The following is a 17101-nucleotide window of genomic DNA, read 5'->3' as shown; positions in this document are numbered from 1 at the left end:
AATAAGGACTGATGAATCCTGTCAAAGGCCCTGATTCCACATTTTTCTCCAAAATACAATCCAAGCAATTAAAAAGAAAAGAATCCTGGCTTATCTCACTGTCTTCTGCCACTGAGCATTTCTATCTCCTGACTCTTTGAGGACATACGTAGAAAAAATATACACATTTAAGTCTTTAAGAAATGAGAGAACTATGTGGCCTGTTCAACTCACACAGCTTTGGGATGGAACTCTTCAGTTACAGGGCTAGGTTTCTCCTCTTCCAGAGGCAGTTCTGCACCATCCCATGGGTTTGGAGGCTTTGGAGTTTCAGAGCCCCATTCTGAGGCAGGAGGGCTTGGTGTGGCTACTCTAGGAGGTGTGTTGACAGGAGTAACCACAGGTGTGCCAACATGACCCATGGCGGCAGCTGGAATCTCAGCTCCTGGACATGAGAAGCCAAATCACAGATCAGAAGGGAAAGCAGAAAGCTAATCTCAGACAGAGTTAGTTCTAGTAAGCACTTGTAGCTTTTGTGATATCTTTTGATAGTTATGGAGACGAGATTAGATTAAGAATAGCTTCTTTTAAGCAGTGTGAGCACCTAAGGAAATTAGAATAAAACCTCCATTTCTTACTGCATTCAGTAAAGGAGACTCGTCTGCATTCTACAAAACTAAGCTGCTTTACTTGGAGCGTGTACATTTGGCTTAGAAACTCAGGAAGGAGCAAAAGAGCTATTTTTCTGATGCGAAAAACTGTGGAGGGGTTGGGAGGGGTGGAAATCACACAGAGCAGAGAAATGTGCATTCAATTTGAAAATAGAACTGTTCTCAAATAAAAGATGTTTGCTTTTTTATATAAATTACCCCATATCTTTTGTACTACATGAGCTCCCACTTGAATTATAGCCTCAAGACTATTTATCCTGAGAGATAACATGGCTTTGAAGAAGAAAATTAAAGGCAGTAGATTAAAGCATATTTGCTGCTCCTAAACTTCAATTATTATTTTCCATACCTGTTTCTTTAATTTTTTCATGTCCAGGAACATCCCCACTCATTTCTGTGGGAGACAGAGATGAATCTGGAGTTTTGACTGGAGGCATTACTTTTTCTGAAGGTGGTGATGGTGGTGGTGTGGCCTGAGGTGTTGGCAATGGAGTAGGCACGAGAGACTCCTGAGGGGAAGAAAAATCATAACCACAGCTGTTATCTCAATGCAAAATTCCTGTCTTCCAAGTATCCCCAGAGATAGCTGTGGAGGAGAGAGAAAGGCAGGTTACCACAGAACAGGAACAGTTGTTGCTTAGATACATCTTTCATGGACCTAACTCCTCCATTGAAACAGAAAGTTGCACCAGGCTAAACGTGTGCCTGGACAAAATAAATCAAAGCCAGTAAATTATGCATTAGAATGATCACACTGGGAATTCATTACGTATAGAACAGACAATTTGAGTTGGAAGGGACCTACCACCATCATCTAGTCCAACTGCCTGATCAATCCCGGGCTGAGCAAAAGTTATAGCATGTTGTTAAGGGCATTGTCAGTGTCTCAGAGGCAGGTGGACAGGTTTGGGGCATCTATCACCTCCCTAGGAATCCTAGAATTTAGGGGTTGGAATGGACCTTACAGGTCATGTAGTCCAAACCTCCTGCCCTGGGCAGGGACATCTCCTCACTACATCAGGTTGCTCAAGGCTCATCCAGCCTGGTCTTGAACACTGCCAGGGTTGGGGCAGCCACCACGTCCCTGGGCAACCTGTGCCAGTGTCTCACCACCCTCACAGGAAAAAACTTTCTTCTCACATCCAACCTAGACGTTCCCTCCTTCAGTTTGAACCCATTACCCCTTGTCCTATCACTGCAGTGCCTAACACAGAGTCCTTCTCTGGCTCCTTGTAGGCCCTTCAGACATTGAAAAGTTGCTCTAAGGTCTCCACACAACCTTCTCTTCTCCAGGTTGAACAGCTCCAACTTCCTCAGCCTGTCCTCACAGGGGAGATGCTCCAGTCCTGTTCCAGGATTTGACCACCCTCTTGCTAAGGAATTGCTTCCTAATGTCCACTATAAATATGACTTATATGATTACATGAATAAAGCATTTGATACAATGTTATGCAAGAAAACATTTTGTGATATGGATAAAATTTTATGCTAAGAAAATCAGCTAAAAAGAAGATTACAAACAAAGCAATAGCCAAGACAGTAAAGCACTAAAATAAGCACAAACATAATTGTGATGTTCCTTTAAAAGATGACAGCAAAGGACATAAATCTGACAAGCAAATATGATGGTTGTTGTTTACTCTGCTATGGAGGAATATGATGGACCTTCCCAGACTCTTTCCAGCTTCTTTCTCTGACATTTATGAAGAAAACAAGATAATGAGGCTATAGGAAGACTTCCAGTTAAGTTTGAGGAATAAATCCTCAGACTGATGATTTTTATTAAAAACTCCTATGGAAAGTGGAACATGCTAACACATTTTGCAGCTCACACACAATAGCATTGGGAGCACCAAACAACTTGGTAACAGCTGAAGTTCTAGATAGGAAACTTCACAGTGAGAAGGGATAACTCAAGAATGCATAAACTACATATTCAAGAACTTCTGCTATAAGTTGAGCACAAATGGAAAAAAGAGAAGAAAAAACCCTTATTATAGCACAAGTGAAAGGACAGCAATTACCCACAAATGGGGAAAGACTTGGAAACAACATAATTAGCTATTGAGATTCCAACAAAGGCAGGAGAGTATCACCACTACAGCACAAGGCACCGAGGAAACTCCTTCTTGCAGGCTGCATTATTACTGAAAATGCCTATTAGCACCTTACTGTTACCTGTGGTCGAGGAAAAATGGACAACATCAAAGTGCTGCCCAACAGTAAGAGGCAAAAAATAGTTCACACATGGATGATTGCTTTATTTAGACTAATCAAACAAAGGCAAAAAAGGCCAAAACTGATCTCTTGAAGTATGCAAATATATACAATAAGGAAAACTCAACCATTTCAGCCTAAGGATATTTCAGTTTAAGCTGGTACAAGAAGGCTTAAGAGGGCCATTAGTAAATGCTGAATGGACAACAGAAGAGGCTTCTAAGTATCAGAAGCTACAAGGAACTCTTGGACATGATACCCTCATTGATCTGCAGTGGGGTGGGGATAGCTCTGTAGATGCAGGATGGCTGTATGCACCCCCACAGCAGTGAGATGGCTACAGAATAACCTGCTGGTCCCTTACAGCAGGCACCAGGTGGCATTTCTGTCTATGTGCACTGCAGCAAAACAGAATAGCACATCTCACTTTCCACAAAGCCTTCGGTAGTTGGATTTCTAAGCACAGCAATTTCCACATGCATCCCAAAGACATTACACAACACCAGATTGCAGCAGAGCCATGTTGTTACCCAAATAAGAACCAGCTGTCACTTAATTATCAAAGGGAACAGAGGAAATTATCCTGTATTACAGGAAGCTCTACTAATCAATTAAGCATTTACTGACAACTACTGAACTCAAATCTCAGAAAGAATTAAGTCATTTTAACAGATATTAAAGAATGGCTCTAAGCCCATAAGCTCTCAGCTTCCATTTCTTCTTAGATGAGGAAATTATTTTCTTCACATTTCATTTGTTTGCAAGAAAGCAGCACACCTATTTCTGTGGAAAATAACACAAGCTATCTCTTGACAACAACCAATTAAGTACTGAATCCTTTCCTTAGAAATCAGTTTTGTGCTCAGTCTAGAAGAGAATAAATAAATACAGCACTTTACACTGCAGCACAAAGGAATTGATTTTGCTTTTTTTTTTTTTAAAAAGTGAAATAGAATCATAAAATGGTTTGGGTTGGAAGGAACCTCAAAGAACATCCAGTTCCAACCCTCTGCCATGGGCAGGGACATCTTCCACTAGCCCAGGTTGCTCCAAGCCCCATCCAACCTGGCCTGGAACACTCCCAGGAGTGGAGCAGCCACAGCTTATCTGGGTAACCTGTGCCAGTGTCTCATCACCCTCAGAGGGAAGAATTCCTTCCCAATATCCCATCTAACCCTGCCCTCTGGCAGTGGAAAGCCATTCCCCCTTGCCCTGTCACTCCAGGCCCTTGTCCAAAGTCCCCCTCCAGCTCTCTTGGAGCCCCTTTCGGTACTGCAAGGTTCTCTAAGGTGTCCCTGGGACCTTCTCTTCTCCAGGCTGAGCAATCCCAGCTGTCTCAGCCTGTCTCTATAGCAGAGGTACTCCAGACCTTGGACCAACTTCATGGTCTTCTCTGGGCTTGCTCCAATAGGTCTATGCCCTTCCTAAGCTGAGGACTCCTGACCTGGACGAAGTACTCCAGGTGGGTCTCAGCAGAGCAGAGTAGAGGGGTAAATAGGTTTAATCTTGTTGCTTGCTGGGATATAATAAGGAATAATAATAAAAAAGGCATATCATGCACATTCAGTTCATCCATCTTTTTCTGTCATCTTTGTCTTACACATTATGAATCACCATGCCACAAAGAAATTGTCCCTTAGAACTTCAGTAGGAAATCTTAAATAAAATGGACACTTACCATCATAGAGGCTGTGCTTGGAAGAACATTTGGATCAGGAACTGCTGTCTGAGCCTGTCTGTTCCCCAGCATGGTTGCAATTGTTTCACTGAGAGCTTCATTTACAAAATGTTTTATCATTTCTGAGTCTACAGGGACACCAGCACTGACAAAGAGCTGAAATCCTCCACCACCTGCAACTTCAGCTGGAAAGAGGAAACACAAAGCACATGTTCAGGTCTCACCTCCTAAAATGAATGGACTGTACTGCTGTCACTTATTTTATTCTCTATGAACTTTTAAACATGCCTTTGAAAAAGTGATATTTTGGTTGTTGTTTTACAGATAAATAACAGGAAAGAAGCAATTCAGGATCATAAAAGAAGGGAACAGCAAAAGGCAGTGACATCAGAGGAGAAATGCTTCTCTCTCCATTCACACATTTGCAAGGGAGGGAATTTTTTGCGTATCTATTAACAAAAGAAAGGCAAACAAACATTACAGGCTTAGCAAAATGCCAGCTCTGATTTTGATGGCAAATACCAGAATGTGGTTTGTATAGTGGTGTGATTTATGTCTTCTTTTTCTTTTTTTTTTTAGGTAATTTATTTCAATGGCCTTATAACACTTGCTCTGTCTCAACACAAATTAAAGTGTGCACTGCTGCTCTTTACAGTTTCACTGGTTCAGCATCATCCACCCTTAGGCTCAGGCAGCAGCTACCTACACAGCTTGTTAAAATTAACCAAAAATGGAGATAATCCATCTGCTGACAACAATAATGCCTACTCACCAATGTCAGGGGTGACAGCCTCATCATCTTCACTCTCTGAGATGCTAACACTGGGCACTGTTTCCTTCTGAGCTGGGTACATCCCACTGATAATTTTTGCCATTATTTCTTGTTCCACCCTGGCAGAATAAAACCCATTTAACTATCAGCAAACACCAAGACACCTAGGAGTACACAAAAGAGCATCCTTGATATCAAATGCAAGGCAGCTCCAAGGGAAAAGGAGGAGGGAATGGAGGGGAGAAGATGGGGAAGATATTCTTATGGAGTCATTCCTTCTTCCATATATTCTTTTGCCACTTCAGTACATTTCAACTCACCAGTTTATCAACCTGTTTTCTATTGTTTCTCTCCTTTGAATGAGTTCATCCAACACATCAGGAGGCTGCTGAGGAGCAGAAGCCACTGGAGGAAACAAAGGCCCATTGTATCTTGGTGAGGCAACTTTAAACTGGCCATTAAGCTCCAGAAGAGGCTCAGAAAATTCTGGAATTTCATCCCTCTCCTCTTCCTGATCCTAATAAATGAGCAGTAAATTAAGTTATGGTTCTGGAAGGCAATGTCACTGAGGTAACTGTCGGATTGTTTTCCCTTAAGAAACGTTTGTAGATGTATCACAGCACACAAACCACATTCTCCCTCCTTAGTGTGTTGTAGTTAATTGATACAATTCTAAGCTTAGCAAATCATAAATCTGGAGAGGTATAAAGCCATAGGAACTGCTTAGCAAAACATGATTTGGCTCATATTTCCTGCCTGTGCTGCACAGGGCAAGGAGCCAATGGTAATGCTAATACTTGAAAAATTTACTTGTGACACAAGTCAAGTTTCTTTAATGGACACACCAGAAACGTTCCTTCTCTAAACAAAAACCTGTAGGAAACTTTCTGAAGTTACTTGTTGGGTTAGGTTTTTTTTGTTCAGGTTGGGTTTTGGGTGGCTTTCTTTTCATTTATTTCACAAATTAAACCTTTACTTTCAAGCCTCCAGTCAGAAAAAACACAGTTAATGAGCATGTAGTCAGTCAAAACTCTAACAAACTTGCCAGTACTGAAGACCAAATGTGAATAGTTCACACATATGTTACATGTGTGTTCACACTCTCATTACCTTCAGCTGCTGAAAGCTGAAAGGTATTTGTGGGTAATAACTCACAAGATCCTCACAGACATCTTGATTTCAACGTTAATGTGCTGTTTCTAAAAAGTTAGAGAAGTTACTTGGTATGTATTGCCACATTTGGCTGTTCTCAAAGGCACCTCTCTCCTCCTTTTCCCCTGGAGCACATGTACAGCCCTAAGTCCCAAAAAGCAGTCACTAACCCATCAGGCTGTAATATCTCCTGATGGATGAGGACCTGCATCCTTCACTCATAATATCAGAAACAAATGTCTCTAATAGTAACATGATTCTCTAAGAAGAAAATTTGGCATGCCAGAAAGAGCTGAGCCCTAAATTACCAGTAAGAAGTATGTCATGGTGCATAAAAGAGCTCACTGTAAATCCACATTTACCAAGATTAACCTCAACACAGTGAAAGGAGGAAAAAAGTCTTCTTTTCCCTTATATAAATTAAACTTACTTTTAAACCATAACATAAAAAATCCCATGCTATATATTATCAGTGAATGAAAGAACAAGTCACTGAAAACAGAAAGAACAGAGGAAAAAAGAAAGGATAGTTACCTTTTCCTGTCTCCTTCTCAAACCCAGCACTGATACTTCTCTCCTACCTTAATATAACTTAATAATTATACTTTATTTTTAATACACTTTCAACCTGCAAAGTCAGAGAGGTCCCTGATGGGTATTACAACGAGGAGCTGTTGGGGAACAGGAGCTTCCTGGGTGTTTAAATAGTGGTAATTCTTCCAAGAAGCAAGAAAAGCAGAGTATGTATATTTTGGTGACAAACAAAGATCTCTAAACCTTCCTAGGCCTAGAAATAAACAGTGAAGTTAAACTCTGAAAGGCCTTGCAAGCTGATAAGCAGCTCATGCTGTTAGGAGATATGTACTCAGCACCACAATTCTCTCTGACAGCAAATGTAAAGATGTCTTTGTCCAGCATTTCATTATGCATTTTCCTCTGCCTGCATTGCTCCATAAATTTGCTTTGATGTTGCCTATTTAATACTTCTGAAAGTATGCAAAACACAAACATCTGGATTAAATAAACCAAGTACACACAATAAATCTTACATATATTCAGGAACTCTGACAAACTTCTGCAGTTCTCCTGCATTTCTAAAATATTTCATATTTAACAGTGCACAAATCCACAACAGCACCCAAATTTAAAAGAAAATTATGTTCATTTTGGGGTGATATATTATCTCTGCTGAAAGAAAAAAATAATATAATAGTCAGTATTTAATTATACAGATTGAACTTGAACATATATCACCTTGTAGACCAATCTTGAATCATCTGCATTCAATTCTGCATTTTACTTCCCTGGAGGCTGTTACAAATATCCATCATGACTCCCAATCAAAATATGGCATAAATTAGAAGTCTTTCAGATATGATTGGAATATTAATCACTGCACTTTATAATAAAGTATCAGTCTGAAATTCTATTTCCCAAATTACATTCAGATAATTAAGAAAAAGTTAGGAATTATTAGGTAGTATAGATTAGTTTTGTTCCATTACCAAACATGTATATGCAGAGTCTTTCATTAAAGCCTCCCAAAACCTGAGTCATGGATTTCTTGATGGATTTCTAAAGCAATTCTCCTAGGCAAGGTCAGGCTGCATTGCAGGTGTCACCTGTGATCTGTGAGTCATCTGTGTAAAAACATCACTGTCCCCAATCAGGGCTGAGGGAAACACATCTACTCTGAGCTCTGCAGTGTACTGCAGTGGAATTCCAATTGGAAGGAAAAAGTCTGAAAAACAAGTGCCCACCTTGCAATTGGTGAGACATTGGCACAGGTTGCCCAGGGAGGCTGTGGCTGCTCCAACCCTGGTGGTGTTCAAGACCAGGTTGGCTAAAGCCTTGAGCAACCTGCTCTGGTGGGAGGTGTCCCTGCCCAGGGCAGGGGGTTGGGGCTGGATGATCTCTAAGGTCCATTCCAACCCCTAAATTCTATGATTTTATTCTATGATAATTAGAGTATGGTCAGAGAGATCAAAATGTGTCCCTAATCTTAAACTTCAGGAAGTTTTCCCAGGATATGGCTGCTCATAAGAGCTGGAGTCTAAAGAGTCCATTTGGGGCTCATGTTAGCTGAGCAAATTTTCTCACTCTAGAATAATCCCAGAACAGTTTGGGATTGGGAAGAGACCTTAAAGACCATCTCATTCCACCCCCTGCCCTGGGCAGCGACACCTTCCACTAGCCCAAGTTGCTCCAAGCCCCATCCAACCTGGCCTGGAACACTTCCAGGGAATAAAAAAACAGAAAAAGGCAAAAAAAAAAAAAGAAAAAGATAATACACAAATACTTCTCCTCCTCAGTTCTATCAGAACTCAGTTTTCATAACAAAAGGGGTGTGGGGGGAAGACAACAAAAGCTATTTTTCTATACAGCAGTTTATGCACACTTTTTCATGAATCTGAAGACTCTCTTATAACAACTACTTTGCTTTCTTTTGATGTCTGAAATCCCCCTGGCAGTCCAGAGATTGATTTTTTGCTTCCACATTCTGTTTGCCTTGCACATTTTTTAAAAGCATTGTCTGTGTGGTCATAGGCCAAACATATGTTTCACTTGGAACATTTTTTGGTGTTGTGGTTAGAACATATCCTATTGCCAAAAAGAAAAGATAAAAGCAATCCAGGAAAAAAAAATTAAAAAGAAGAGATGAATAACTATTATTCACATATTAAAATTTAACTTTGCAGCATTTTGGGGTTAGTTTATAAACTGATTTCTTAAATAACATTCTTAGTTTCATAAATTAAAGCCCTTTTTCTGTGCATACAGCAGAACTATGTCCACACAGACTTAGCTGCTCCTCTTCAAGAGCATGAGGTCATTTTGAAACTAATAAATGACTAAAGCATTTTCACACTTTTGACAGACAAAGCACCAATTTAGGGCTATGTTAACTAACTGATAAATTAAATCATGAATTCATTTTAAAAATGAATCCCCCATACTGACCTGTAGCTAGAGTTACTATTTGATGTTTACTCTAATTCTGGGGGTCAGGAGCACACGGAAAAGGTGAAACAAAATACATGGACTAAAAGGAACCCACAGAAAATACTTTCACTTTTAGAACATAGGTCATCTTACTTAAAACCTGTAAGAGCATCTAAGACAGAATCACAGAGTGGTTTGGGTTGGAAGGAACTTTAAAGATAATCCAGTTCTACCCCCTGCCATGGGCAGGGACATCTTCCACCAGCCCAGGTTGCTCCAAGCCTCATCCAGCCTGGCCTGGAACACTCCCAGGGATGGAGCAGCCACAGCTTCTCTGGGAAACCTGTGCCAGTGCCTCAGCACCCTCACAGGGAAGAATTCCTTCCTACTATCTACTCCTGTCCTCTGGCAGTGTGAAGCCATTCCCCCTTGCCCAAAGTCCCTCTCCAGCTCTCTCAGAGCCCCTTTAGCCACTGCAAGTGGCTCCAAAGTCTCCCTGGAGCCTTCCCTTCCCCAGGCTGAACAACTCCAGCTCTCTCAGCCTGTCATTATATGCACTACATTCAGAGTTTTAAATTGTGACATCCAAGTGCTATAATCACTGCTGATTTTAGAGAACTACTTATATTTCTAGTGGATTCTAACATATCCAAATAAAGCCTAATTTTAGCTCTTTATTCTAATTTTTCAAAAGCTCTTCTACTTCCCACCACACAGTAGTTTCAAATACTCTTTATAGCAATGCAAACAGTTCAGTACTACTCACAAAATGGACTTTTAAAGCTGCTTGGAAAGCAAATTAATTTTTTATGTTGTATTTTCAGTTAGGAGAGAATAACATAAAACAAATATGAAAGTGTTTAAAAGGAAAGGACACTTTGCTATATGATTACCTGCACGACATCAGTGACAGCAATGAAATTAGTCCCTGGGAAGTCTGTGTCTTCCTCCTCGCTATGTACATCTTCTGGAGTCTTATAAAGACAGATTGGAATTGTCAGGCATTTCATATTGGGAGGGGGGAGAAATGCATTAGCAGAAAAAGTTCATGACAAGAATGCAATTAAATCACCACTTTCTGTCCATGGTCTGAATTGAGAAAAAATCCTTTTTCCACCTTAAAAGTCAAGAGGAATTTCTTTGCATAGCATAGACATTATTAGAACTTCCTCTTGCATGCTGACAAACAAAGTCTGCTGTTACCAATCTAATGGAATATTTCAACAGCAAAAGCTGTAGGGCAATAGAGTCTTAACAATTTCTCTATGTGCAATTTATACAGCATTATTTAATAGTACAATCTAAAAATAATAATCACTACTTTAGTCCAGGGTTTCTGTCTTACTCAGTGAATACCCTGACCACAAGACTCTAAAGGAACTAACTCCTTAAAACCCAGTAACAGGTAACACACAGGGAAAACAATGTATAATAACTACACAAAAATCATCATCACTGCATCCCTGTGCCTTCCCACTGTCCAGTCTGTCCTCATCACTCAGCATGCAGCAATGAACATTTTAGTTGTACAAACCCTTCACTATTGCTTAGATTAAACTAAAAACACTTCTGAAGAGATATATGGAAAGAGAATGGACTAGCCAGCTCCACACACCACAGGCTCCCATGGATCAGGCTGTGCACACAGGCCACTAATCACCTCAGAACAGCCAAGGAGCAGAGAGAGAAACTAAGAACCCCCTCAGTCCCCACATGAGAACGCTGTAGCCAGTGCAAACAAGGCATATATGAACCAATAAGGGCTTGTAATTCTTAACAGGACACAGAAACACTGTTTTTCTTAGAGTTTTGCTATGCGGATTATTTAATCTTGGAAGAACAGAGCATTGCTACAATTTTTTATTTTCTGAAACAAATACCTTATACTATAAATCCTTTAGAATAATGACTCCATTTTTCCTGGAACTGTCTCATTTCTTTCACTAAATCAAGACAATGAGATAACTTTGTAGTACTTTCACAAATTTTCTTTTTGAACAACTCTGAATTCATAGACATTTAGAAAAATCAATACCTGTATCACAGCATCAGCAGGAGGAAGTGGAGTTTCAGTGTCTGGAGGGACATGGTTTACACTCACACTGTCACTTGAAACACTGCCAATATCTACGTTTGGTAACACCTAGAGCAGAGAAAAAGCATCAGTTTGAAAAATCTGTTTCAGCTTGGCTATTATTGTTGACCTTGTGGACACGTGGGGGTCAGTCTCTTCCCCCAGGTAACAAGCAATAGGACTAGAGCAAACTGCCTCAAGTTGTACCAGGGCAGGTTTATGAAAAAATTCGTCACTGAAAGGGTGGTCAGGCATTGGAACAGGCTGTCCAGGGAAGTGGTGCAATCACCATGCCTGGAAGTGTTCACAATACATGTACATGTGATGCTTAGGGACATGGTTTGGTGATGGACCTGTCAGTGTCAGGTTAATGGCCAAGCTCAATGACCTTAGAGAATCATAGAATTGGTTGGAAGGAACCTTAAAGCCCATCCAGTCCCAACCCCCTGCCCTGGGCAAGGACACTCCCACCAGACCAGGTTGCTCCAAGCCCCATCCAACCTGGCCTTGAACCTTCACATTAAAAGACTTCTTACTAATACCTAACCTAAATTTCCCCTCTTTCAATTTATTCCCATTACTCCTTGTCCCATCACTACAGTTCCTAACAAAGAATCCCTCCCCAGTTTCCCTGGAGTCCCTTCAGATACTGAACAGTTGCTATAAGGTCTCCACACAACCTTCTTCAGGCTAAATACCCTCAACTCTCTCAGCTTGTCTTTGTAGCAGACATGGTCCAATCCTCTGATCAACAACACGGTCTCCTCTGGATTTACTCCAACAGTTCCATGCCCCTCTTATGTTGAGGACACCAGAACAGTACACAGTACTCTAGGTGGGCTCTCACAAGAGCAGAGCAAGGGGGCAGAAACACCTCCCTCAACCTGCAAATCACTAAGGTTAAAAAATACCTCTGATTCTAAGAATTTTTTACATTCTCTCTCCCAGTTGCTACTAAGCCACTAAATTTCAGCGACCTCCTTATCTCATGCCTGTATCTACTTGGTTCAGAAAAACAAAACACCAACATCAAAAACTAATGGCAGAAATATTAATCTCTTTTCTTCCAGCACCTAATTCCTCCCATTCTCTAGCTTCCCGATACTTTGTCTTGTATGTGACAAGAGGTGAATGTGCAATGGTTTATATAGCAGATGTGTGTTAGACTTGCAATTAGTTTACACTCTGTTGGCCCACAAGCCACTGTGTTAGGCTGGTTATTGGCTTCATGTTGTCATACATCTGGTAGAGTAAAACAAAGGCATCACTGTATTACAATACAGCTGGTAATAAAGACACCAAAATGTGTTTTATTTCTGTAAAGAACAAAGATTTAAACACTTGCTTAATTCCTTGGGGAAAAGAAAAATCATCTTAAACATTTAAGAACTGGGTGAAATGACATGTGGGTGGAATAAAGTGACACAGCAAGGGAACAAACCACCTAGCACTCACCCTGTATTTAACTCTGAGCTCCATGAATCATTTGTGTCTGAAAGGTGTGTGTAGGAGTGTGTATAGTCTCAACAATTTGAATCCAAAATAATGAGCACGTAAGAAACATTCACTTCCCTCACAACAGACTCATGTGAAAAATTAAAGCAACAAACCCCAACCCACTAGGTGAGGACTGCAGTGCTTGATTAATCAGGAGCGAAACATTCATGCTTGAAACAGAAATCTTAAAGGCCAAAGCAGTCAGCCAAGAAAGCTGACATTTGTATTTATACCTTTTTTGATTCCAAGTTTGCTCTGGCTCAAAAATCTCATTAGAAAGAGAAAATGTGACATAGATCTATTTTACAAACACTTTGTATAGGTGACTTCAGGAAGAAATAGTTTTCTCTTTTGGTGAAAAAATACAGATAATTGTTAAAATATGAATAAAAATATTAGCAGAGCATGAGAACAGCTTGGTCCCTCCAGTCTATGTTTGTAATGCTCACTGAAAACCACCTACTGATGTCCAAGTGTGTTAGTGATTTATACAAACAACAAACAAATAATCATCACTCTTTATGTGTACCTGCACAGAGAGCTGAGGTGGATCCTTCTTCTCTGATCTCATCTCTATCACAGCTATGTTTGGCTTTTTTACCTCAACTGGAGGCTTTTGTGGCACTTGAGGGAAGGAGGTTGTAACTGTCACAGGGTGTGGTTTCCCCATGACCACCCCAGCAGGCTGCAGGGATGTGTTGCTAATTTGGGTTTGACCTAAGGACAGTTGACAAATAATTAAAGACACAGATAAATCTCCAAAGTCAGTAAATTCATAAACTAATTAAACTTACATTCTGTGTGTTTGTGTTTCATGTGAGACAGGCAGAGATCCTCTGTGCAATTACAGACCAATTAACAAGTCTCTATTAACACTAGCTAAACTATGGTGATTCACCAGGTGATTTTGAGGCTTTCCCAGCAAAAAATTGTTAACTCAGCATTGCCCTTTTTAAAAATGATTCACTTTTCTTGCCTACAGTGACACCTTCTGCTGAAAACAAGAATAAGTACAGTGTTTGCAGTTCAAAAACAACACACCCCATCTCTTAATCATATCCAAAACACTGTTACACTTAGTGTAGCATCCCACAAATTTTTGTTTGAGATATCTTTAAAAAAAAATTATCTTATTTCAATGTTAATATAATACTAAACCTTCCACAACAAGGCCTATGTAGATGTTCTACTGAAGGTCCAAAAAAATGTCATGGCAATACATAAAGTCATGACAAAAGTCAAAGCCAAAAACAACAAAAAGCCAAAAAGTCACGACAAGGACTTTGTGCTGAAGGATGTCTAAATGTTGAATCTGTGGGCCAGTGATACAGTTCCTTTCAACCTGACTGGAGGTTGTAGTCAGGTGGTCTCAGTCTTTTCTCCCAGGCAACCAGTGACAGGCTGAAAGAACATAGTCTCAAGCTGCACCATGGGAGGGTTAGGTTAGACATTAGGAAGAATTTCCTCACAGAAAGCACTGGAATGTGCTGCCCAGGAAGGTGGTGGAGTCACCATCCCTGGAGGTATTTAAGGAAACACTGGGCATGGCAGTGTCAAGGTCTAGTTGAGATAGTGGTGTTAGGTCATAGGTTGGACTTTTCCAACTCGAGTGATTCTGTGATTCCTGCTTACATAGATACCAAACTTCAAGTCAGAACATGAACCCTAGAAATATAAAGTGTACCAAAAAAGGTAGTGCTAAGCAAACAATTGCTCCGCCAGGCTGTCCCCAGACATCCAGCATGACAAGTGAAGAGAACTAGAACATTTTAAACTGATTCCCCAGATTTCCTACAATGATAGCTGCAAATGTCATGGGCCTGGGGAAATCACTGAATCACACAGTGGTTTGGTTTGGAAAGGACCTTAAAAGACCATCTAGCCCCAACCCCCAAATCTGACTAAAGACATCTAAGCTGTATTTCCATGAAGCAGCAGCAATTAAGCTCCACACAACCAGGTTATTTGCTCTTACCTAGTGGAATAGCCCTAGGAATGAGGTGACCTTCAAGGGAGTCACTGGCTGCAGGAACATCTCCACTTGGACTGAAGAGATACTGATTTTCCTGGGCAAGTGCATACACAGGATGCTGTTTCCTAGGGCTGGTGATGACCTTCTGTGTGTGAGAGCAAGTCTGGGTTTTTGCTGACCTAACCTTTGTGCCTGCAACAAGAGCAGATAAACTACATGTCATCAACACATGCACAAATCCAGTGACATCATAAACTATTAATTTAAGCCCTACTAATGAATCAATTATAAACTTTTGCTGTGGGATGGAAGGAATGAGGGAGGGAGTCAGGAAGGGAAGAATCTAAAAGTACTAAGGTAGATCATATTATCATAGTATGTTAAGGGCATGGAATGGACTTTAGAGACAATCTAGTCTCAGCCCCCTGCCCTGGGCAGGGACATCTCCCACCAGAGCAGGTTGCTCAAGGCTTTATCCAATCTGGCTTTGAACACTGCCAGGGTTGGGGCAGGTATCTCAGTATTGACAGCAATGAAGGAGTTAAAATTGTGTTTTTTAAAGCTGAATCTAGCAGATAAAGGCACAAAAGAACAAAGGAAAGGACACAAGGATGGTAGCAGGCTGGAATGAAAAGTGTGATTTAGCAGCTGAGAAGAAATCCATGATTTAGGTTTGAAATGCAGCATTAGGAGAACATGCAAACCTGACATAAATACAGGCAGGTTATAGAATATTGCCAAATTTTCCTCTGTTGTTCATCTGATTAACCACCTCAGTTTTATAAACAGTGTCTCCAGCCACAGGACTAACAGGCTAACTCAAAGGAACAGGTACAGCCTCCAAATTCCTGTTTTAACAACTTAGTGCTACTGGAAAATAACGCCACAAGTAATATCCATAAGTCTTGACTTCCAGCATCAAGGAATCACTGATTTTTTTGGTCCAGTTTTTAAAGTGTGTTCTACATAGCCAGACAGAAGTAATTTGAATGTAAAAATGTCTTAAGCATGTAGCAGAGGAGAACATTTATTGTGATGCTGTATTTCTCATGCAAGGTCTTATTGCATTTGTATTCTCTACAAACAACAAACATTATATAGAATATTAATTTTAATCTAAACAAGTAAATATTGCATGAAAATCCCCCCCAAAAAAGGAGTCAAAGGAGGCAACAATCATGAATGAAACAGAAGTGCTTCTACTGCTATTTTGTAGGTGTTAGGAAAATGAATCTGGAAAGAATTACTTTGGTAACCAACTCCATATCTTTATTACAGCCAAAAAAATGTCATCTTACTCCTCTGCTGTTTCTCCCTGTATTCATGGCCAGTTAATGTGTGGCAAGAAGCACTTTCTAGTCCTGTTCACATTAATAGCTTTGAAGAAGCTGCTGATTGATTCATTAATTGAAGAATGAAAGTCAATGATTATGAGACTTTGGGATAATAAAGACTGATAATGTGACTTTTAACAAGTGCAGACAAGCAAGTAAGGCAATTCCCTCCCAAAGTGGGAATTTTGTACAGACAAATGCTGGGTTAGAAGCCTGGAAACAAGAACAGCAAGTCATAACTTGCTGTGAGAAAATATAGGTCAGAAAGAAGAGTCTCTAGGAAAGACTTCATGGCCATACTGGATATGCAATGGAATGAGAAATCACAATACAATGCTGTGGTCAATGGGATAAAACCCTCAGATGTCTCAACAGGATGTCAGTGAGGTGCAGCAGAAGACTTCCATATCTGTTAACACTGCATTCAGCACTGAGTGAGTATCTCTGCAAATATTAAGAGAGATTGGACATCCAAAGGCTGAAGCAGCTGTAAACTGAAGCAAAAAACTCACTACAGATCAGGCACTAAATGTGAAGTGTCCTATTCATTTTTCAACCACAAGGTGTAGCCATGGGAAGAAGCAGCTAAGGGCAGAACCTCTGATGAGGATGTGTCTCTCGGCAAAGCACAGGTTAGCCAGAAAAACCGTTGCATAGCCAAAGACAAATGACTGGCCTCAGTAACATAAACAGACACAGTTCAGAGGTTTGTGATTTAGAAGAGGTCATAGCACATGATCTAACAGTCCCCCCTGGCCTTGAACTTTTGAGCAAAAGCAGAAATTGGCAGAGTATCTGTAATACCACCAACT

At 40.4% G+C, this 17101-nt stretch overlaps 1 protein-coding gene across 1 annotated transcript in view; it reads right to left on the bottom strand.

The window, feature by feature from the left end:
• The window catches only part of KIAA0586 (KIAA0586 ortholog), a gene marked incomplete at its 5' end in the record, with an annotated part of 79821 nt that overhangs the window by 42213 nt on the left and 20507 nt on the right, over positions 1–17101 (bottom strand). Inside the window, 9 exons of the mRNA XM_009081035.1 lie at positions 214–424; positions 1000–1159; positions 4546–4730; positions 5318–5436; positions 5638–5834; positions 10306–10386; positions 11448–11555; positions 13513–13700; positions 14959–15147. Of these exons, the coding sequence (XP_009079283.1) occupies positions 214–424; positions 1000–1159; positions 4546–4730; positions 5318–5436; positions 5638–5834; positions 10306–10386; positions 11448–11555; positions 13513–13700; positions 14959–15147 (1438 nt within the window). The remainder of the gene's footprint in view (positions 1–213; positions 425–999; positions 1160–4545; positions 4731–5317; positions 5437–5637; positions 5835–10305; positions 10387–11447; positions 11556–13512; positions 13701–14958; positions 15148–17101) is intronic.

Source organism: Acanthisitta chloris, unplaced genomic scaffold, assembly GCF_000695815.1.
Source record: "Acanthisitta chloris isolate BGI_N310 unplaced genomic scaffold, ASM69581v1 scaffold1798, whole genome shotgun sequence".
In the NCBI taxonomy this organism is placed as follows: domain Eukaryota; kingdom Metazoa; phylum Chordata; class Aves; order Passeriformes; family Acanthisittidae; genus Acanthisitta; species Acanthisitta chloris.
The sequence above is the reverse complement of the archived record's forward strand: the minus strand, read 5'-3'. Positions and strand labels throughout refer to the sequence as shown.